Source organism: Nerophis lumbriciformis, linkage group LG01 (assembly GCF_033978685.3).
Source record: "Nerophis lumbriciformis linkage group LG01, RoL_Nlum_v2.1, whole genome shotgun sequence".
Lineage (NCBI taxonomy): Eukaryota > Metazoa > Chordata > Actinopteri > Syngnathiformes > Syngnathidae > Nerophis > Nerophis lumbriciformis.
In genome coordinates this window covers 27,036,041-27,059,716 of record NC_084548.2, presented here as the reverse complement: position 1 = coordinate 27,059,716, position 23,676 = coordinate 27,036,041, and the positions used below count along the sequence as shown (strand labels likewise).

At 41.7% G+C, this 23,676-nt stretch overlaps 1 protein-coding gene across 5 annotated transcripts in view; it reads right to left on the bottom strand.

The window, feature by feature from the left end:
• Positions 1–23,676, bottom strand: part of LOC133617939 (voltage-gated inwardly rectifying potassium channel KCNH7-like) — a 129,813-nt gene that overhangs the window by 51,506 nt on the left and 54,631 nt on the right. For 2 of the 5 annotated variants that reach the window (XM_061978336.1, XM_061978342.1), the window contains exons 3-6: positions 23,238–23,393; positions 13,691–14,170; positions 6,910–6,930; positions 4,314–4,337 (exon numbers count right to left, since the gene is read on the bottom strand). In XM_061978336.1, the coding sequence (XP_061834320.1) occupies positions 4,314–4,337; positions 6,910–6,930; positions 13,691–14,170; positions 23,238–23,393 (681 nt within the window). The remainder of the gene's footprint in view (positions 1–4,313; positions 4,338–6,909; positions 6,931–13,690; positions 14,171–23,237; positions 23,394–23,676) is intronic. The other 3 variants (XM_061978350.1, XM_061978361.1, XM_061978369.1) reach the window with 3 other exon arrangements.

The following is a 23,676-nucleotide window of genomic DNA, read 5'->3' as shown; positions in this document are numbered from 1 at the left end:
TATACATACTAACTACTACTATAGTATGTTACTCTAGCAAATGCAATATATTTTGAAGGTTGCAAAAATATGTAGGTTAGTATGAATAATAACAATATGTTAAAAATATAAGTTTACTAAGTTCGAACACCTACATGTTCTGTCAAATTGACAAGAAGATCAAATCTTCTTGATCCCAAGTAATTTCCGTTAAATGAACAGTCAGAGCGTCTTCGGAGAGTAGTAAAGGAAGTGTGATGTGCGGTTTAGACCGCACATCACAGAAGGCAGAAAAGATAATTGGCTGCCAGTTGTCACCTCTAAATGACATTGCTACCTTACACTTTGCTTCCTCAGCAGGGCGAAGATGATAATATTAGAACGGTACGACCCAGGTCACCAGGTCTGTGTGGCTCCCCCATTCTGTGCTTATCGCCATCTTCTCCAACAAAAGTCTTTCATGAAGGTAAAAGTGATGATAAATGTTTATTATTTTCCATCCATCCATCCATCTTCTTCCGCTTATCCGAGGTCGGGTCGCGGGGGCAGCAGCTTAAGCAGGGAAGCCCAGACTTCCCTCTCCCCAGCCACTTCGTCCAGCTCCTCCCGGGGGATCCCGAGACGTTCCCAGGCCAGCCGGGAGAGATAGTCTTCCCAGCGTGTCCTGGGTCTTCCCCGTGGCCTCCTACCGGTCGGACGTGCCCGAAACACCTTCCTAGGGAGGCGTTCGGGTGGCATCCTGACCAGATGACCGAACCACCTCATCTGGCTCCTCTCGATGTGGAGGAACAGCGGCTTTACTTTGAGCTCCCCCCGAATGACAGAGCTTCTCACCCTATCTCTAAGGGAGAGCCCCGCCACTCGGCGGAGGAAACTCATTTCGGCCGCTTGTACCCGTGATCTTGTCCTTTCGGTCATGACCCAAAGCTCATGACCATAGGTGAGGATGGGAACGTAGATCGACCGGTAAATCGAGAGCTTTGCCTTCCGGCTCAGCTCCTTCTTCACCACAACGGATCGATACAGCGTCCGCATTACTGAAGACGCCGCACCGATCCGCCTGTCTATCTCACGATCCACTCTTCCCCCACTCGTGAACAAGACTCCGAGGTACTTGAACTCCTCTACTTGGGGCAAGATCTCCTCCCCAACCCGGAGATGGCACTCCACCCTTTTCCGGGAGAGAACCATGGATTCGGACTTGGAGGTGCTGATTCCCATCCCAGTCGCTTCACACTCGGCTGCGAACCGATCCAATGAGAGCTGAAGATCTTGGCCGGAGGAAGCCATCAGGACCACATCATCTGCAAATAGCAGAGACCTAATCCTGCAGCCACCAAACAAGATACCCTCAACGCCCTGACTGCGCCTAGAAATTCTGTCCATAAAGGTTATGAACAGAATCGGTGACAAAGGGCAGCCTTGGCGGAGTCCAACCCTCACTGGAAACGTGTCCGACTTACTGCCGGCAATGCGGACCAAGCTCTGACACTGATTATACAGGGAGCGAACTGCCACAATAAGACAGTCCGTTACCCCATACTCTCTGAGCACTCCCCACAGGACTTCCCGGGGTACACGGTCGAATGCCTTCTCCAAGTCCACAAAGCACATGTAGACTGGTTGGGCAAACTCCCATGCACCCTCAAGGACCCTGCCGAGAGTATAGAGCTGGTCCACAGTTCCACGACCAGGACGAAAACCACACTGTTCCTCCTGAATCCGAGGTTCGACTATCCGGCGTAGCCTCCTCTCCACGATAGTTGGAACACACCCTCCGGTTCCCCTTCTTAAAGAGAGGAACCACCACCCCGGTCTGCCAATCCAGAGGTACCGCCCCCGATGTCCACGCGATGTTGCAGAGTCTTGTCAACCAAGACAGCCCCACAACATCCAGAGCCTTAAGGAACTCCGGGCGGATCTCATCCACCCCCGGGGCCTTGCCACCGAGGAGCTTTTTAACTACCTCGGCAACCTCAGCCCCAGAAATAGGAGAGCCCACCACAAATTCCCCAGGCCCTGCTTCCTCATAGGAAGACGTGCTGGTAGCATTGAGGAGGTCTTCGAAGTATTCCCTCCACCGATCCACAACATCCGCAGTCGAGGTCAGCAGAGCACCATCCCCACCATACACGGTGTTGACACTGCACTGCTTCCCCTTCCTGAGGCGGCGGATGGTGGTCCAGAATTGCTTCGAAGCCGTCCGGAAGTCTTTTTCCATGGCCTCCCCGAACTCCTCCCATGTCCGAGTTTTTGCCTCTGTGACCGCTGAAGCCGCACACCGCTTGGCCTGTCGGTACCTGTCTGCTGCCTCAGGAGTCCCATGAGTCAAAAGAACCCGATAGGACTCCTTCTTCAGCCTGACGGCATCCCTCACCGCCGGCGTCCACCAACGGGTTCTAGGATTACCGCCACGACAGGCACCAACTACCTTGCGGCCACAGCTCCAATCGGCCGCCTCGACAATAGAGGTACGGAACATTGTCCACTCGGACTCAATGTCCAGCACCTCCCTCGTGACATGTTCAAAGTTCTTCCGGAGGTGGGAATTGAAACTCTCTCTGACAGGAGACTCTGCCAGGCGTTCCCAGCAAACCCTCACAATGCGTTTGGGCCTGCCAGGTCTGTCCGGCATCCTCCCCCACCATCGCAGCCAACTCAACACCAGGTGGTGATCGGTAGAAAGCTCCGCCCCTCTCTTCACTTGAGTGTCCAAAACATGAGGCCGCAAATCCGATGACACAACTACAAAGTCGATCATGGAACTGCGGCCTAGGGTGTCCTGGTGCCAAGTGCACATATGGACACCCTTATGTTTGAACATGGTGTTTGTTATCGACAATCTGTGACGAGCACAAAAGTTCAACAACAGAACACCACTCGGGTTCAGATCCGGGCGGCCATTCTTCCCAATCACACCTCTCCAGGTTTCACTGTCGCTGCCAACATGAGCGTTGAAGTCCCCCAGTAGAACGAGGGAATCACCCGGGGGAGCACTCTCCAGTACTCCCTCGAGTGAATCCAAAAAGGGTGGGTACTCTGAGCTGCCGTTTGGCGCGTAAACGCAAACAACAGTCAGGACCCGTCCCCCCACCCGAAGGCGGAGGGAAGCTACCCTCTCGTCCACCGGGTTGAACTCCAACGTGCAGGCTTTGAGCCGAGGGGCAACAAGAATTGCCACCCCAGCCCGTCACCTCTCACTGCCGGCAACGCCAGAGTGGAAGAGAGTCCAGCCCCTCTCAAGAGAAGTGGTTCCAGAGCCCTTGCTGTGCGTCGAAGTGAGTCCGACTATATCTAGCCGGAACTTCTCCACCTCACGCACTAGCTCAGGCTCCTTCCCCCCCAGCGAAGTGACGTTCCACGTCCCAAGAGCCAGCTTATGTAGCCGAGGATCGGACCGCCAAGTGCCCTGCCCTCGGCTTCCGCCCAGCTCACACTGCACCCGACCTCTATGGCCCCTGCTATGGGTGGTGAGCCCATTGGAGGGGGGACCCACGTTGCCTCTTCGGGCTGTGCCCGGCCGGGCCCCATGGGGACAGGCCCGGCCACCAGGCGCTCGCCATCGTGCCCCACCTCCGGGCCTGGCTCCAGAGGGGGGCCCCGGTGACCCGCGTCCGGGCGAGGGAAATCTGGGTCCTTGGTTTGTGTTCTTCATCGAGGTCTTCGAGCTGCTCTTTGTCTGATCCCTCACCTAGGACCAGTTTGCCTTGGGAGACCCTACCAGGGGGCATAGAAACCCCCGGACAACATAGCTCCTAGGATCATTGGGACACGCAAACTCCTCTACCACGGTAAGGTGGCAGCTCAGAGAGGAGTATTATATTATTTTCCTTCATCATGTATTTGCATTCCACATTTTCTGCACGTAAAACTGTAATTATTGTCTATTAAATGTGTTGATATTTTTAGGTTTCCGGAACAGAGAACGATTTGTCTCTGGTGGACCCTGCCTCTCGCCCAAAGTCATCTGGGGTAGGCTCCATCTTAGCCACGACCCTAAGCACTATAGAAAATGCATTGATGGGTGGAACAGAATAATTGGAATGCAATTATTTGTTATGGGAGAAAATGCTTTGGTTTTTGAACAATATGGTCTTCTCAGACCTTCTGGAAAGGGTTGCTAACAAAAACCAAGGTACTACTGTATTCTACACAGTCTAAGATGTGAAGCCGCAGTACAGTCCACCATACCACTGATGCTACTCCTACTGCCATACATGTATTTTTTTTCAAGTAGAGGGACAGCTGAAGTTGAAATATTGCAAACACAACACCAGGTACATGACACTGTAAGTACACATCATCTTAAAGGAAAGGGAACTTTTAAGCCATACCGCCAGCAATCCAGGAGCGCGACACTACAAAGCAGGAAAGAGAAAAAGAGAAAAGTAACATTATGGAGAGTATGTCTATGAATGTTCTCATTCATCCAGGTCTTTGTCATCTTAGGGCATTCAATCGATCGCATCTGCACTGTTTGGTTTGCCTCTCACTCAAGTAGAATTCATCAGTTGGTGCTCATAAAATTAGATTGGTCAGATCTAGTCTAGTCTAGATTGGCCAGATATTGTCTAGTCTAGCCGGCAAAACTATTGAGTTCATTTTAATTTATCATTCGATTAATTGACTTATTATTGACCCAGGCTTAATCTAAAGTGATTAAAAAAAATCTGATTTGTAGGAACACTTTTATAAATCCAATGGATTGAAACGTTCAAGGACGCTCTAAGAGACAGAGTCCTGCTGATTTAAAATATTTTAGGTCAGCACTGTAATCCCTGATTACCTTGTGAGGATTACAATATGTAATTTACTGGAATGCAAATGTTTTGTTATGTACTATTTATTCTTGTGTACTCTAAAAAAGAGCTCTCACACTATATGAACTAAGGCAAAAAACCCCGACATAATTAGGTATGTAATCAATCAAAAGATGGGCGAATTTCCACTGAATCCATGTTCCTCATCTTCTACAGATTGATCCAGCATGACTTGACCTGGAGCACAAACCAAGATCCAGAAAGACTAGCTTGGATGAGGTTGGTGTGGAATTTATATTGGCTTCCATGTTCTTCCAAATATCCCATTACTTTCCAGTCCATATTACCTTGGAAACAATCTGTTTTTATGGTAGCTTTGTTTTAACTGAGAGAGACAAAGTTAGCATCATATAAATAATATAAAAATATGAGTATTTGATTGAGGTAAAAAAGTATTTGATCTCAACACGTAACGTGACTTCGGTCAAATGTCTCTTGTCGTTGATCAAAAGGGTTGAAACATGTTAGGGGGGGATTTTGGCGACAGAAACATTACAAAACAGAACATTTTCACCACCATGTTTGACAGTAGTGATGCTGTTGTTGGATTTACAGTATATACATTGTTTCTCCGCAGACAAACACGTCCAGTCCACTTAAAGACAAACACCTAAATTATGCTGTCATGTGACCAAATCACAATCTCCCTGTTGTTTTGTGTGACTTATTCAGGTGTTGATTCTCAAACTTGTCGTCGATCTCAGTCTTGTGCAGGTCTACAATCTTGTCCTTGAGGTTCTTTGATCTTACCCATGGTGGTGAAAAGATATGAATGGAAGAAAGTGTTTGTGTGACAGGTGTCTTTTTACACATAATAAATCAAATCAAATAAACTTTATTTATAAATAATACATTTGAGTTTCGCAATACTTTCTTAAAGGCACAGTACTAAGTTTTTTTGTTTCATGGACACATAACCGCTCTGTGAGGTTACAATATTGGCTGCTTGGTAGGGTATTTTGAGTTATGGGCTGTGTCTTTGCTTTTTGCTGAGTTAAGTTATAAATAGCAAAGCATAGATCTGAGTTATAAGCATCCCCACCGCTGATTGTAATTGTTCACAGCCCACAGCCAGCAATCGGCACAATCCTTCCCTCTAATCACCGTAACTTAAAACGTGAGTGTGAAGACACCAAACAAATTAGAAAAACAAAACTTTAAAAACATGTCCTACCGTGTAGAAGACTCTGTGAGGCATCACTATCAGTCTGCACCACACCGAAGTAGAATCCAGCCTTAGCACCAAAACAATATCTACACATCGGACATTATCCATTAAATTATAAAGAAGCTGCCGAATAATCTGCCAGACGTGTTTCAGTTTCTTTTTTCCTCCTTACTCGCCAGACTGGGCGATGGAGCATTAGCTTTGCTCACTTAGTCTTAAGCAGGCATACATAATGGTTATCGGACCTAAACAGTCTGCCATTAAAACAACATAACATACACAAAACATAAAACAACATAAACATAAACAACGATTTCCTAGTTTAGATTGTTACACAATGGAGAAGTAAGGCGAAGGAGACATGGCATTAGATTAACAAAGTTAATGTTGTCCAATATTATTACATTAATGCATAACATGACTGTAGTTTTTTGTAGTACATTATATTGCATTGATTTTCAAACAATATTACTTTTCAAAAAATTACGATTTCTTTTAAAAAGCCTGTTAAATGGTACAACCAATAGAACCAATAGAGTTAGTAAGGTATTATTGTATTTATTTGCCTCAATCAAACACAAATTCATTCATACATTTGTTGTTATTTTTCTTGGATTTTTATATTTAGTCTGTCAAAATAAAGCTACCATTAAAATGGACTATTCATATCTTTGTAAAATTAATCTTACAAAGACAACACTCCCCGCCGACTGTAACTTCATCCTAAGCATCACAAAGAAGAGTAAACAGTGATGTTTTTTTCCCCCTCAAATATCTGAAGTTGTGAGGTTCAGGCATTAAGAGGCTTGAGTCAAACAAGCAAAGCATTCCCATTCAGCATAAACCTCTGGCAACACTCATGCAGTAGCATGCTTTCATTGTTCATTCCTGCAATCAACAGCCGCCTTGAAAATGTAACACACACAAGCTCCCGTTTGTTACCTTTGATGTTGCGGCCATTGTCTGTAAGATTGGAAAAAGTGTAGGACAAGTGAGAAAAACCTTCTCAAAATAGAATCTCTCCCAATAAACACTTCATTATTTCGTAGTAGACCTGTGTCAGACCCTGGAGTTATGACATTGCTTTTAGATGCAGAAAAAAACCCTCAACGACAAGCCTGAAATATTGATTTTTAATTAGATAATTTAAAAACTTATAGGAGGGAAAAAATAACAAAAGGGTTGAAACAAAATCTTATTGCAATATATACATATATATTGTTTTTTCCCATCCTGTGTTTCGGCTTAGTTTGTGTAATGCTGTATGTTATGTTGTATATTATTGTGCGCCCTACTGGTGTTCCTGAGGTATTTCCTCTGTAAGGATCCTTTAGTTTCAGTGCAGGCAAAGCAACGAGGCACACCTGCAGCTGCTTTCTATTTAGTGAGTATCTTGAGCACAGCAGTTGTGACAGGAAGACACCGGTTTTGCTTTTCAACCTCGAGTTCTACGTCGAGTACTGCATTCCATCCTCATTCTCTCATGAACTAGTATTACAATCACGATTTTTGTAGTTTTTGTCAATGCATTCTATCCCTTTTTATCCTCGTAGTTTTTTTCATAGTGCACTTCTGTATTTCTCCGCATTGTCGCTTTTGAGTTCCTAGTTACCTGCAAGTTCACTTGGGCTCTTTGTGAGAATAGGTATTAAAAGACGTCGTTTTTTTTTTTTGCCAACCTCGCTTCTGTCTTTGCATCCAGAGTCAAACCCCAAACTGAAACGTTACAGACAATACACAAGAACCGAAAAATACCACACAAGATCTAGAGCACTAACTGCCTTACACAATGAGATGCATATAGGACGTGAAAGACAGAATAAACTATAACAACTGTAGTAAGTGTAATGATATCTAAGTTAATTAAAAATACAATAAAAGCAATTTTAGTATTCTCGCTGAATGACCACTATACGCTCAAGCTGGTGCTATTGCCCTCAAGTTCTTTTAGGTGGTGTCTCAAATTGAATATTTCTGTCAGTACACTTCAACTGGTATACTGTGAACACTAAGGACTTCCTGAGGGTAGGAATTTTAGTGCTGTCATTGTGCACTTAAAGAAAGGACATCTCATAGATATGACGCAGGCGTGGCTCGGTTGGTGGAGCGGCCGAGGCAGCAACCTGAGGGTTCCTGGATCGATACCCGACTTCCACCATCCTAATCACGTATGTTGTGTCCTTGAGTAAGACACTTCACCCTTGCTCCTGATGGGTCGTGGTTATGGCCTTTCGTGGCAGCTCCCGCCATCAGTGTGTGAATGTGTGTAATAATGGGTGAATGTGGAAATAGTGTCAAAGCACTTACAGTACCTTGAATTAGGGATGTCCCGATCCAGGTTTTTGCACTTCCGATCCGATACCGATATTGTTTTTGCACTTCCGATCCGATACCGATACTGACCGATACTGGCCTATCCGAGCATGTATTAAAGTTTAAAGTTATTTAGCCTACTTAGTTGTCAGAATCATGTTGAAAAGGGTTTTAGTACTCTTGATAACAACTAGCCAGCTGAATTAGGGGAGTTTGAATAATACACAATGGTTGGTAACAAGAAACGGACCTGTTTATTCAAGGATAAACACAAAATAGACAAAATTATACATGACAAACAGAAATGGCATCATTGAACTAGGGCTGGGTGATATGGCCTTTTTTTTAATATTGCGATATTTTAAGGCCATATTGCGATACACGATATATATCTCGATATTTTGCCTTAGCCTTGAATGAACACTTGATGCATATAATCACAGCAGTATGATGATTCTATGTGTTTTGATTGATTGATTGAGACTTTTATTAGTAGGTTGCACAGTTTCCGTACAATTGACCACTAAATGGTACCCCAATAAGTTTTTCAACTTGTTTAAGTCGGGGTCCACTTAAATTGATTCATGATACAGATATATACTATCAGATATATACTATCATCATAATACAGTCATCACACAAGATAATCACATTGAATTATTTACATTATTTATAATCCAGGGTGTGGAGGGGGGCGTCGGATGTAAGTGTCAAAAAGACAGCCAAAAGAGTTTGATATGAGAATAAATCTAAAGTTAAAATATAGGGTAGAAATGCACCCATTTGCAGGAAATGTAGTCTTGATTTTCAAAATTTTCTTTCAAGGCTTGCATGTCTACATTAAAACATTCTTCTTCATACTGCATTAATATATGCTACTTTTAAACTTTCATGCAGAGAAGGAAATCACAACTAAAAAAATCACAAATTTTTTCATACGGTGTTGATCTGGAAATTTTTGCCTCTGCATTTTGATGGTGTATGCGTGTGGCACCTAATGGAGATAAGCGTCTCGACAGACGTTACAATATTTGAACAATGATGACGAAAACTGTTTTCTCTGTCGTGTCCGTGTATCGAAAATTGTTATGCGCTTATTTTTTTTATTTGATTTTGTGCGTGGCATAGATTTGCCGTGCGCAGAGGACACTTGAACAGTGCGTAATTGCACAGGCGCGCACCTTAGAGGGAGCGTTGCTCGCATGGCTGCGCTAGCATCACAGCTAACATTAGCCATGCTGCTACCTCTCTGCTCCAGGAGGGGGTATACGTATGTGACGTGTGACGTGACAGTATGTGACGTGTGTAAGAAGGTGCGCTCGCTGTCTGTGAGAGGGAGACACAGAAAAGAGTGAGAAGAGCCTGTCGTGTAATGCCAGCAGCTAAAAGCAACTGCGTGAGAATCCACAGACCTGTGGATGTGTTGAAGGTGTGCTGGAAAATGCGGAACGGAAATTAGGGAGCAGCAGAAAAGTGGAATGTATTATTTAAATCGGTGCGTTGGAAAACAGGGACCAGAGTTTTTTTTAATCTGGATCTGGATCGGCATTTTCCCATGCCTTGCCGATACGCATTTTTTGGCAAATATCGGCGGCCGATCCGATCCAAATATCGGATCGGGACATCCCTACCTTGAATGTAGAAAAGCGCTATACAAGTATGACCCATTTACCATTTAATAATCCATCCATCCATCCCTTTTCTACCACTTGTCCCTTTCGGAGTCGCAGGGCTATTTATTAATAAGGGTGGTAATTTAGTGTCCATGACTGAGCACGCCTCATTTGAAGTGTTCTAAGGACTGACAGTGCACTGCATTTTCCATACTTCTCTGCACTCAAAAGTTCAAAGGTGACCTATTATGCAAAACCAACTTTTCTCAGCACTCAAAAGTTTAAAGGGGACCTATTATGCAAAACCAACTTTTCTCACCTGTTTTTGTGTGTTTGGGATCGGCATAAGTCCCGAAAATTTGAAATCAAACCATAATAGCATGGCAGATATATTTATAAAACAATCTTGCCTTTCTTCATACCGCCTCCAAACAAGCTGTTCGGAATTTGCCCAATTTGTGACACTTTTCCAATTAGTGACATCAAGGGATATCTTTATACATGAGATTTACAGAAGAGTCTTAAGCAAGTGTGCCATAGTATTCTGATGTTGTAGTTTATAACTTCCTTATTTTTCATCATCCTCTTGTCTTGGAGCAAACTAGCTAGTCGTACATGCACATGCATCATCTGCTGTTGCCATTTGTAATACAAAGTAGCGCAAAATTCGATATAACGCGGTTCAATATAATGCAACGTTCTATATAACCCAATAGTGCAATGGACCCCAGATTTTGGCCATTTTTTCCCCCCACCAGAGTCAATCACATTGTTTTTCACCAAAACCTCACGTATTTACAAACTTAAACAGTAAATCTTTATGAAAGTCTCCAAAAAAGAAAGAATGGAAAAAAAAAAAAAAAAAACTAATACAAAATTAAATATCGATCCAGTGATTTCCATTGCCCGCCCCATTCTGTGACATGGGTGCACAATTCACCCATCACGTCACATCAAGCTGGGGCACTATGCACCAAGCAAGCAGGTTTAGGCAGCCAAGCTACAGCGCAAAACTTTTTCGAAAAGTAAAGGGTAAAAAAAAAGGATTTATTTTTGATGCGATTTCGGGAATAACACTGTGACAGAGTGAATGAGCTTGGTACTTTATTGTATTGGTTTGCCAGCATCTAGGTTTAATTTTGTATCAGTTAGATGTATTAAGTTATCTGTTGCAAGATACGTCCATGTGGTGGCAGCTCATCTTCAGAAATGTTTGGGGCAGAGCCGGGAGGTTTTTCCTGGTTTTGTGAGGTTGTGTAGTTCAAAGGGGTGTAGTTTGTTATTTGTTTTCTATTTAGTTAATCTTAGGTTTGGTTTACAGAGATATGAGGGTTAGATAGCATTAGTATTGTTGGGTTACTTTATTTTAACACTATGACGACTCACTATTGTAGGCTAACTGTTTTTAAGTGTAGAAATGTTGGATTGTTTTGGTAAGCAAACCTATGGGCAACAGTGGTGCATTCCAAAAGCAGAAAGGTTACGTGCGGTGGCCATTTTGTTGTGAACAATTCAGCCGTGCTGATGCCACACATGCTTTCCTTCCTTGATTTGAGCATACTTTGTCAATAAACACATCACACTTCCAACAAACAAAGGACTTCTTCCAAGTGGAAGGTGCATTTTCATGAATCATAAAATATAAAAGTAAGGCACTTTCTTACTTCAAATGAGGTTGAAAGTGTGTGTAGGGACTTCTGCTGGTTAAAACAAACCACAGAGCATTTTCGGTCTTCTGTCATACATCGGGCATTGTGTCATTTGGAATACAAATGCTCCAACATTAAAGAAAATGGGGGATTCACGCAAACACTTTTGGGTGAGCCTTTACCATACATATAAAAATTTCCGCAGAAGTCACAGGTCTGAAAAACGTCACAGGTCGGACAAATTCCAAACGGACTGTTTGGAAGAAATAGGAAGGCCAGATTGTTTTATAAATAGCTCTTCAATTCCTCCACGGTTTGATTTTTACATTTTCAGGGTTTATACAGATCCCAAATACACCTAGCCAGGTATCATCTGGTTTGAAAAGTTGGTTTTGCATAATAGAGCCCCTTTAAAGTACCAGTAGAGTGGAAAAATGAGTTGATTTTACGTATGCTTATTTGTGTTTCATTGTATCCACTAAACCAGTGGTTCTCAACCTTTTTTCAGTGATGTACCCCCTGTGAACATTTTTTTAATTCAAGTACCCCCTAATCAGAGCAAAGCATTTTTGGTTGAAAAAAGAGATAAAGAAGTAAAATACAGGACTATATCATCAGCTTCTGATTTATTAAATTGTACAACAGTGCAAAATATTGCTCATTTGTAGTGGTCTTTCTTGAACTATTTGGAAAAAAAGATATACAAATAACTAAAAACTTGTTGAAAAATAAACAAGTGATTCAATTATAAATAAAGATTTCTACACATAGAAGTAATCATCAACTTAAAGAGCCCTCTTTGGGGATTGTAATAGAGATCCATCTGGATTCATGAACTTAATTCTAAACATTTCTTTACAAAAAAAGAAATTTTTAACATCAATATTTATGGAACAGGTCCACAAAAAATCTAGCTGTCAACACTGAATGTTGCATTGTTGCATTTCTTTTCACAGTTCTTTTTGACAGACATTTTAGTGAGGGTCAAACCATCATGGTATGGGGGAAACTCTGGGTTTATGGTAATGAATGGAATAGCCTACTTGATTTGATGTTCAGTTTATGAACTTACATTCATATTTTCTTGAAGTATTATTCAATAAATACATTTATAAAGGATTTTTGAATTGTTGCTATTTTTAGAATATTTAAAAAAAATCTCACGTACCCCTTGGCATACCTTCAAGTACCCCCAGGTGTACGCGTACCCCCATTTGAGAACGACTGCACTAAACCATATACAATTGTATTTACAATTCGCAAAGTATGTGAAAACACTGTTTAAACATCACAAAATGCCACAAATTCAGTCAGCCATTTTAAATATTCCACTCCATACCTTCGGCAATTTTCGGAGAGTGACATCGCGGTAGTAACACTTCTGCACTCTGACCATGATATCAGATCAGTCACACTGAAAATACATATTTTTGTATGCATTGGAAATCGTAAATAAATAGCTAACAACTGAGTCAACAGATTGAGTATCCCCTGTTGCGCTCATTATACCCTCTCTAAAAACATCTAAAATCGCCAAAAATACTTAATTTTCATGTCATGATCTGAAAATTCACCAAATTGCGTGATATTGTTATTATAAGTGCCAATGCAAACGGACTATTTTAGTGACGCATTGATAGTAGTGAGCAAATGCTAGCTTACGCTGCTGTTGTTGACACACTATAAGCCGGCAGGTGCTTCTATTTTGTCTCACTCTATTTGGTAGCCACATTTCCAGAGAGCAAGGGACCGGGGGCCGAAATTCTCTCTTTACGATTATTATTATTTTGTATTTTCCTGAGAATCTGCTGTTTTTAAGGACCTACTGCAAAAAAAGCTAGTCAAATATCCACTAAATGACAGCACTCTAGTGTTTTTAGGAATCTTCTGCGACAATGTTTGTCTCTTCCAAGTTTTTTGATCTGAACTCGCAGGATAGTATGGTGTCATTTCCAGGCAGTGTTTGGCCGGCGGGCCACTAGTTGAATATCCCTGGTTTAAGGTAAGCACAATCTTTCAACAGATTGTTTTTCCCAGTCATAACTTCTAGAATCCATGTTGTTTGGAATGACATAAATGAGAAGTCATGGTTCTACTAAAGACGAATACCTTTACCTGCAGAGGTACACAAGAACAAAAGTATCTTACCTTCACTGGCATGCCGATCCCTGAAGGTGGTCTTGGAGTTGAATCTAAACCTGTCCATGTTATGTAGGGAAGAGGCTCTACGAATCCGACATACTCTCTCTCTGGATGCAGTTTGAGTGTTGCCTGGGATGGATGAATCAGCAACTGCCATGTCCTCCTGGTTCTTCTTGTGGGTCTGGACAACAGCCTGATCTGAAGATAATTTGTCCCAAGGAACTTTTGGTGATGAGTGATCCAAAGGGCCGGACAGAGGTGTGGAAAGTTGACTTTGAGCGATTAGGGAGCGAGTGTCATTGGCGTACGAGAGACTGCATCTCTTGCGAGTGTTTGGGAGTTGGTAGTCACGTGTTGCCGCTGAGCTATTGCTGTGCCGTGGGGAGTCCACCATCACTGCATTGGGGTCTTCTTGGGGCAGGGATTGCTTGCCAATCCCCAAAAGCGTTAAAACCGGGAAACGAAAATGGAAGAATCTCCCTTTTCCTGAAGGAGAAGCAGAGAGCATCATGGCACTTTAAACAGTACTATTTAGCCTGCAATGACCTTTGCCTCCATCCCAATAACTTCTACATTACTGCAGTTGACACTGTCAGCCATTCTTCCCCTCTTGTTAATGCTTGTGCATCTCGGTTGTTCCATATGATCATTTTTAATGGTCTATGCTTTCCACAGAGTTGAACTATGATACCTCTGCTATCTTGAATCGTCAAAGGAATTAATTTTCCGAGACATGAACTGTGATTAAATGGCAATCAGCTCGGCATAGATGAAAACAATAATCTCTGGAAGTCTGGACAAAATATGTCAGGTGGAACAATAAAAAGTATACAAAGTGCACCTTTGGCAACATTTAGCTACAAACCCCGTTTCCATATGAGTTGGGAAATTGTGTTAGATGTAAATATAAACGGAATACAATGATTTGCAAATCATTTTCATTCAGTTGAATATGCTACAAAGACAACATATTTGATGTTCAAACTGATAAAAAAAAAAAAATTGTAAATAATCATTAACTTTAGAATTTGATGTCAGCAACACATGACAAAGAAGTTGGGAAAGGTGGCAATAAATACTGATAAAGTTGAGGAATACTCATCAAACACTTATTTGAAACATCCCACAGGTGAACAGGCAAATTGGGAACAGGTGGGTGCCATGATTGGGTATAAAAGTAGATTCCATTCACAAACAAGGATGGGGCGAGGGTCACCACTTTGTCAACAATTGCGTGAGCAAATTGTTGAACAGTTTAAGAAAAACCTTTTTCAACCAGCTATTGCAAGGAATTTAGGGATTTCACCATCTATGGTCCGTAATATCATCAAAGGGTTCAGAGAATCTGGAGAAATCAACGCACGTAAGCAGCTAAGCCCGTGACCTTCTATCCCTCAGGCTGTACTGAATCAACAAGTGACATCAGTGTGTAAAGGATATCACCACATGGGCTCAGGAACACTTCAGAAACCCACTGTCGTAACTACAGTTGGTCGCTACATCTGTAAGTGCAAGTTAAAACTCTCCTATGCAAGGCGAAAACCGTTTATCAACAACAGCCAGAAACGCCGTCGGCTTCGCTGGGCCTGAGCTCATCTAAGATGGACTGATACAAAGTGGAAAAGTATTCTGTGGTCTGACGAGTCCACATTTCAAATTGTTTTTGGAAACTGTGGACGTCGTGTCCTCCGGACCAAAGAGGAAAAGAACCATCCGGATTGTTATAGGCGCAAAGTTGAAAAGCCATTTGTGATGGTATGGGGGTGTATTAGTGCCCCAGACATGGGTAACTTGCACATCTGTGAAGGCGCCATAAATGCTGAAAGGTACATACAGGTTTTGGAGCAACATATGTTGCCATCCAAGCAACATTACCATGGATGCCCCTGCTTATTTCAGCAAGACAATGCCAAGCCACATGTTACATCAACGTGGCTTCATAGTAAAAGAGTGCGGGTACTAGACTGGCCTGCCTGTAGTCCAGACCTGTCTCCCATTGAAAATGTGTGGCGCATTATGAAGCCTAAAATACCACAACGGAGACCCCCGGACTGTTGAACAACTTAAACTGTACAGCAAGCAAGAATGTGAAAGAATTCCACCTGAGAAGCTTAAAAAATGTGTCTGCTCAGTTCACAAACGTTTACTGAGTGTTGTTAAAAGGAAAGGCCATGTAACACAGTGGTGAACATGCCCTTTCCCAACTACTTTGGCACGTGTTGCAGCCATGAAATTCTAAGTTAATTATTATTTGCAACAAAAAAAAATAAAGTTTATGAGTTTGAACATCAAATATCTTGTCTTTGTAGTGCATTCTATTGAATATGGGTTGAAAAGGATTTGCAAATCATTGTATTCCGTTTATATTTACATCCAACACAATTTCCCAACTCATATGGAAACGGGGTTTGTATTTATATACACACATTGAAGTCCACAAGTATTTTCACCCCTTGCAATTTTGCAAGTTCTCCCACTTAGAAATTAGGGAAAAGTCTGAAATATTCATCATAGATGTTTCCACTGTTAGAGACATAATCTAAAAAGAAAAATCCGTAAATCACATTGTATGATTTTTTTTTAATGATTTATTTGTATGTTACTGGGGTTCATAAGTATTTGCACACATGAGAACATCAGTGTTAACATTTAGTACAGAATGCAATTACAGAGGTCAAAGGTTTCCTATAGTTCTTCAGCAGGTTTGCAGACACGGCAACAGGGATTTTGGCCCACTCCTCCACACAAATATTCTCTAGACCCGAGCAACACGAAGTTTCAGCTACCTCCAAAGATTTTCAATTGGATTTACATCTGGAGACTGGCTAGGCCACTCCAGAACCTTGATATGCTTGGTATGGAGCCATTCCTTGGTTATCCTGGCTGTGTGCTTCATGTTGGAAGACCCAGCCACGACCCATCTTCAATGCTCTGACTGAGGGAAGGAGGTTTTTGGCCAAAATCTCTCAATACATGGCCTCGTTCATCCTCTCCTTAATAAAGTGCAGTGCAAAATATGTAAACATGCTAAAACTACCCTGGACTCCAAAAGAGCCACTTTGATAATGTTCACTTTTATGTTAAATAAACATTCAAAAATCAATCTAACATAGTGAAAGACATGCTAAAGATTTAAAGGGGTATTTTTCTACATTGAAAACACTTCTTTGTGGTCTACATCAGTGGTCCCCAACCTTTTTGTAGCTGCGGAACGGTCAACGCTTGAAAATTTGTCCCACGGACCGGGGCGGGGGGTATGTTATGGTATTTTTTTTGTGGGTTTTTTTGTTTTTTCTCATAAAGAAATACAATCGTGTGCTTACGGACTGTATCCCTGCAGACTGTATTGATGTATAATATATATATTGTGTTTTTTATGTTGATTTAATAAAAATATATATATATATACACACACAGGTAAAAGCCAGTAAATTAGAATATTTTGAAAAACTTAAAATTTATTTCAGTAATTGCATTCAAAAGGTGTAACTTGTACATTATATTTATTCATTGCACACAGACTAATGCATTCAAATGTTTATTTCATTTAATTTTGATGATTTGAAGTGGCAACAAATGAAAATCCAAAATTCCGTGTGTCACAAAATTAGAATATTACTTAAGGCTAATACAAAAAAGGGATTTTTAGAAATGTTGGCCAACTGAAAAGTATGAAAATGAAAAATATGAGCATGTACAATACTCAATACTCGGTTGGAGCTCCTTTTGCCTCAATTACTGCGTTAATGCGGCGTGGCATGGAGTCGATGAGTTTCTGGCACTGCTCAGGTGTTATGAGAGCCCAGGTTGCTCTGATAGTGGCCTTCAACTCTTCTGCGTTTTTGGGTCTGGCATTCTGCATCTTCCTTTTCACAATACCCCACAGATTTTCTATGGGGCTAAGGTCAGGGGAGTTGGCGGGCCAATTTAGAACAGAAATACCATGGTCCGTAAACCAGGCACGGGTAGATGTTGCGCTGTGTGCAGGCGCCAAGTCCTGTTGGAACTTGAAATCTCCATCTCCATAGAGCAGGTCAGCAGCAGGAAGCATGAAGTGCTCTAAAACTTGCTGGTAGACGGCTGCGTTGACCCTGGATCTCAGGAAACAGAGTGGACCGACACCAGCAGATGACATGGCACCCCAAACCATCACTGATGGTGGAAACTTTACACTAAACTTCAGGCAACGTGGATCCTGTGCCTCTCCTGTCTTCCTCCAGACTCTGGGACCTCGATTTCCAAAGGAAATGCAAAATTTGCATGGTTGGGTGATGGTTTGGGGTGCCATGTCATCTGCTGGTGTCGGTCCACTCTGTTTCCTGAGATCCAGGGTCAACGCAGCCGTCTACCAGCAAGTTTTAGAGCACTTCATGCTTCCTGCTGCTGACCTGCTCTATGGAGATGGAGATTTCAAGTTCCAACAGGACTTGGCGCCTGCACACAGCGCAAAATCTACCCGTGCCTGGTTTACGGACCATGGTATTTCTGTTCTAAATTGGCCCGCCAACTCCCCTGACCTTAGCCCCATAGAAAATCTGTGGGGTATTGTGAAAAGGAAGATGCAGAATGCCAGACCCAAAAACGCAGAAGAGTTGAAGGCCACTATCAGAACAACCTGGGCTCTCATAACACCTGAGCAGTGCCAGAAACTCATCGACTCCATGCCACGCCGCATTAACGCAGTAATTGAGGCAAAAGGAGCTCCAACCAAGTATTGAGTATTGTACATGCTCATATTTTTCATTTTCATACTTTTCAGTTGGCCAACATTTCTAAAAATCCCTTTTTTGTATTAGCCTTACACAATATTCTAATTTTGTGACACACGGAATTTTGGATTTTCATTTGTTGCCACTTCAAATCATCAAAATTAAATGAAATAAACATTTGAATGCATCAGTCTGTGTGCAATGAATAAATATAATGTACAAGTTACACCTTTTGAATGCAATTACTGAAATAAATCAAGTTTTTCAAAATATTCTAATTTACTGGCTTTTACCTGTATATATATATATATATATATTTTTTTTTTTTTCCCTTGTGCGGCCCGGTACTAATCGGTCCACGGACCAGTACAGGGCCGCGGCCCGGTGGTTGGGGACCACTGATCTACATAACATGTAATGGTGGTTCTTTGGTCAAAATGTTGCAGAGATTATGTTTTACAGACTATCTTTAAACTGCTTTCTGACCGTCTCGTCGGGATGCCTCGTTTTGTGGGCAGTCTTAATTACCTGCCTCTACTTCGACTCCGTCTTCTCCCCGTCAGCCATGTAGTTTTAAGCGCTCATCTATCGAGACTCCTGACAGATATAAGTTAGAACTATACATTAGTTTGTATTAGAAGTGGAAACAGCAGAGGGTGCATGTGCATGTACGAGCCAGTCTGCCACTCAACAAGACAGACAAAAAGAAGGAATATATTGACTACAACGTCAGATTACAATGGCGGACTAACACAACACTCTTTGGATACATTTCTACCATATATGGAGATATACGCTGACGTCACCAATTGGAAAACCATCACAAATTGGGTAAATTCCAAACGGCTCCATGGTTGGATTTAATTTTTTTTTAACTTAGGCAGATCCGAAATGCACAAAAACAGGTACCAATAGATAAGAAAAGTTGGTTCCCTTTAAATACACTAAGAAAAAGTCTGCATCTCAGCTCGGTGTATTTGTATTATGTGTGATAGCTCCTTATCTGATAACATTTCATAATCTTTTTATTTCTTAGTGTGGCCTTAATCTTCCGTTAAATTGTTCTTATGTGGGACATGCTTATAGTTTTTGAAAATAAATGATGGGCAATAAAAAAAAAACAAGCTGCAAATGGCCAGAGTGGGGACACCCCCGATTTAAGAAAAGCAAAGTGTAACAGACAGTTCCCGGTAACAAAAAGTAACTTTTTGAGTCAAAACTAACCTAGATTTCAGATATTTCATCTTGCTTAGAGTTACACTTTTTATAGTGTAGGAGGTAAAACTGAAAATAGATTGAATCTTTGAGGGCCAGCAGGGAGCTTCAGACTGCTTGATCTCCCTAAGAAAGCAATGCTGTATTTTTAAACACAATGCTTATAGATGTATACATATTATCCAACAGGAAAACTTAACTCGAGCATCCATACAAGTAAATGTTGTATGCTCTATAAACAGACTGTATAGAATCCAAATTAGTTTGACACATAACGTGGCCCGATGGTTTAGTAGGTAAGTAACCCAGTTCAAACTTTCACTCTGTGGTATCTTTGGGCAAACGACTTAACCCACTTTGGCCCCAGTGGCGCCCACAGTTATACTGTAAATGTGATCAATATTTTTGATTCAGTGAGTGGGAAGTGATCCCACGCTGGCTGCACAAAAGTCAATGATGCTTGTAAACTGATAGGACAACACTTCTCAGTGCAATCCACACATTGACACAAAAATGCAGTGAGGTCCTGCCTTAGATATAGTTTAGGTATCTCAGGGTCTGCAGTGGGAGGGGTGTCGACACATCGATTCTTCGATGCAACGCTATGTGACAGTGACGATCAATATCGATTACCAAATATTCAAAAATCAATATTGTTTCAATATAGCGAAATCACATAATCAGAACCACAGAAACCAGAAGTTGTCTGTGATAAAAAAAAAAAAAGCCACCTGGATTTTTTTAAAGGCAAAATGAATGATAATGATGACAGGGAGGTGGTTGATTAATGATCGCTTTATTGCAAAACTGGCAACTGTCGGCCATAACCAAGCCAAAGCAAAAATGTTTTTCCTCCACACTCAACTGCCCCCTCTCACTTACACTAACACTCTCACAGATACTACACATAACTGACAGTTTGCTACATTATTATACCCGAGTGAAAAATTAAAATGATTTTACATAAAATAAGTTATTCGTAAAGGATTTTGTTTGGTAAGTCTTGATGTATTATTTCTATTTGTTTTGTATTAAACGTTCTAGTACCACATTATTTGAAAACATCAGATAATTGTCGGTCTTATTTCAAATGGCACTTAATGAATTAAACTATGTAATAAAAGCAGCGTTTTGTCATGGGAAATAGTGTCCTTCTTTCTATCTAAAGTTTATTTTATGGATGCTGACAAATACACTTTGTTCAAAAGAAATCTTTTATGGGGAAAAAGATGCATAGATAATCCATTGTAATAATCGAATTGAAAGGTGGCCAAGATCTGTGTCCAAGACACCCCCTACAGTGATGCGGTCGTGCCACCAGACCATCACGCTAAAGAGAGAAGTGATCCAGAAGGCAAAACTCTTGAGTTTCTTTTTGCGTTCCTACCCTTTCCATTGAAACAAGCTTTCAGAAGTGACCAAAAGAACAAGATTACAATTGCCCATCCATCATCCATTTTCTACCGCTCGTCCCGTTCGGGGTCGCGGGGGGTGCTGGAGCATTCCGGCGGAAGGCGGGGTACACCCTGGACAAGTCGCCACCTCATCGCAGGGCCAACACATTACCATTAATTGATTAACGTGGACCCCGACTTAAACAAGTTGAAAAACTTATTTGGGTGTTACCATTTAGTGGTCAATTGTACAGAATATGTACTGTACTGTGCAATCTACTAATAAAAGTCTCAATCAATCAAACACAGATAGACAGACAACATTAACACTCACATTCACACACTAGGGCCAATTTAGTGTTGCCAATCAACCTATCCCCAGGTGCATGTTTTTGGAGGTGGGAGGAAGCCGGAGTACCCGAAGGGAACCCACGCAGTCACGGGGAGAACATGCAAACTCCACACAGAAAGATCCAGAGCGCAGGATCGAACCGAGGACCTTCGTATTGTGAAGCAGACGCGCTAACCCCTCTACCACCGTGCTGCCCTAGATCACGAATGCAACCGGCCAAAATATTTTTTTTTCCCCCCACTGAGTGTTGGACTCACCCGAAGAGATAGGATGCGGAGCTTTGTCAGAATAGCTGCTTTTTCACATCGAAAGGAGCTAGTGGCTCAGGCATCTACCTGTACTTATAATGCCTCTAATGTTCTTGCCTCTTGGTGAGACCCAAAGGTAGACCTACAACATGCTGGAGGGATTATGTTTCATAACCCCCCCCAATCCGGGGAAATGGAAGAAATAGCCGGAAACTGGGAAATTAGGGAGTGCTGCCAGAAAAAAATGGATGAAACCTTTACATACCGAAAATAAGATAACCTGTCTAATTTATGAGGGAAATTTTCCTAACACTATACTGGAACCAGGCCTCGGCCGTTATTCGATAAGTCAATTAACCAACAATAAATAAAAATTAAGTCGGTAAGTTTTCCAGCGTCGATAAATCGGCATGTGCATGATTTAAGTGCATTCACGCTTGTTATCGGTTTCAGCAGATGCATGCGTTTTTGCCATATCAGAAAGAAAGAAGGGGTTGAATTATCTTGCCTCATTAAGTGTGTTTAACTCTTTGTGCGGCGAGGCGGAGCCGCTGGTCCGCTAGCATCACACACACACACAGTGCAACAACTTAGCCCGTGACCAACACATGTAGCAGCTAACATGGACAAAATGATCACAAAACCAAATGCTACTGCACCAGTGTGGGAATATTTCAGTTTAAATCTTTGGATCAAGATGAGCCTATCAACACAGAGGAGGTAGTTTGCCGAATGTGCTCTAATACGACAAACCTGCACACCCACTTGAAACACAACCACCCAATAGTCCACGCTCACTGAGGCATTCGGTGTACAAAGTGAGGGCAAACAAAACAGTGCAAAATAGTGTGAGTTCATGGAAAGTGTGGTTAAATACATCGCCAAAAACATGCTGTCATTAAATACTGTTGAAAAGCTAGCATTTCTAAAAGTGCTGCAAAAGTTTAGCAGACATTCGTCATGTTGTAATGTCTTGCTGTTGCTCCTTGCTTGGAATCTGACAAATGTAATTTTGTTTTGCATATGACCTGTTAATACAAATGCTTATAGCGTAGTGTTTATATTGTTACTCTGCACTTGTGCTTGATTGTCAGATAAGTAATGTTCAACTCTCCCTATGCCTACATGTTCAATATTGAAGTGCGGCTTTGTTGTCAATACATTATTTAACCATTTTGTTTATTGTTTTGGTTGAGTATATTTGAGGGCCCCACAATCACTCCTTATCATGTTTTATTGCTTTTGGGTTTGATTTTTATTCAAGTGCAAAATGTTGTTATTGTTTGTTTTAGTTAACTTGGAGATTTAAAATTTTGATAATGAATATATGGGAAATACCGGTTTATTGCATTTGAAAGGATATACATGCATTATTATTATGTATTATCACTACATCAGTGGTTAATTGGTCTCAAAAAATAGTGGCAAAATCGTTTATCGGCAATAACATATCGTATAGTAAAATTAGGTATCGGCCCAGGTCTAAGTGGAACATGACCTTGTCACACTGAATTTTGAGATGATTTTGAGCCTACACGATATTGGACAAATTGTGATGCAAACTAATACATCAGCAGTTTTATCAAGATTTCATGCTTCTTGATACTTTTAGTCTCAACATATTTTCTGCCTTACGTGGGTCTGCTTTGGTAGGAGAGGCATGGTCTATCTTCTCCAGTGAGTCACGACTGCCCTTCTCCAGAATGTAGTCAAAGTTGAGGATGAACATCATGACCACGCCCTCCTCGTTCTTCATTGGGATGATATGTGTTATACAGAGGAACTTGGATCCTGAGCAAAAAAAAGGACAATTTATTTTTACACACCAATAAACTAAAGGGTGCAGTGGATAGTTTTGGAAAATAATATATTTACAGAGAAATGCAAATCTTTTCTAAAACAGACTTAGTCATAAATTCATGAATGGCATTTGTTTACCTCAGTTGGATGTCCCAGAGTTTGTTGACCTCAGAGCCCAGGTAAGCAATTCAAGCCTCTAATGTTAAATTATATTTAACACTCTTGCTTTTGTGTCAATGACACCCTTTAGCTGTGTTGATGCATATGGAATGAT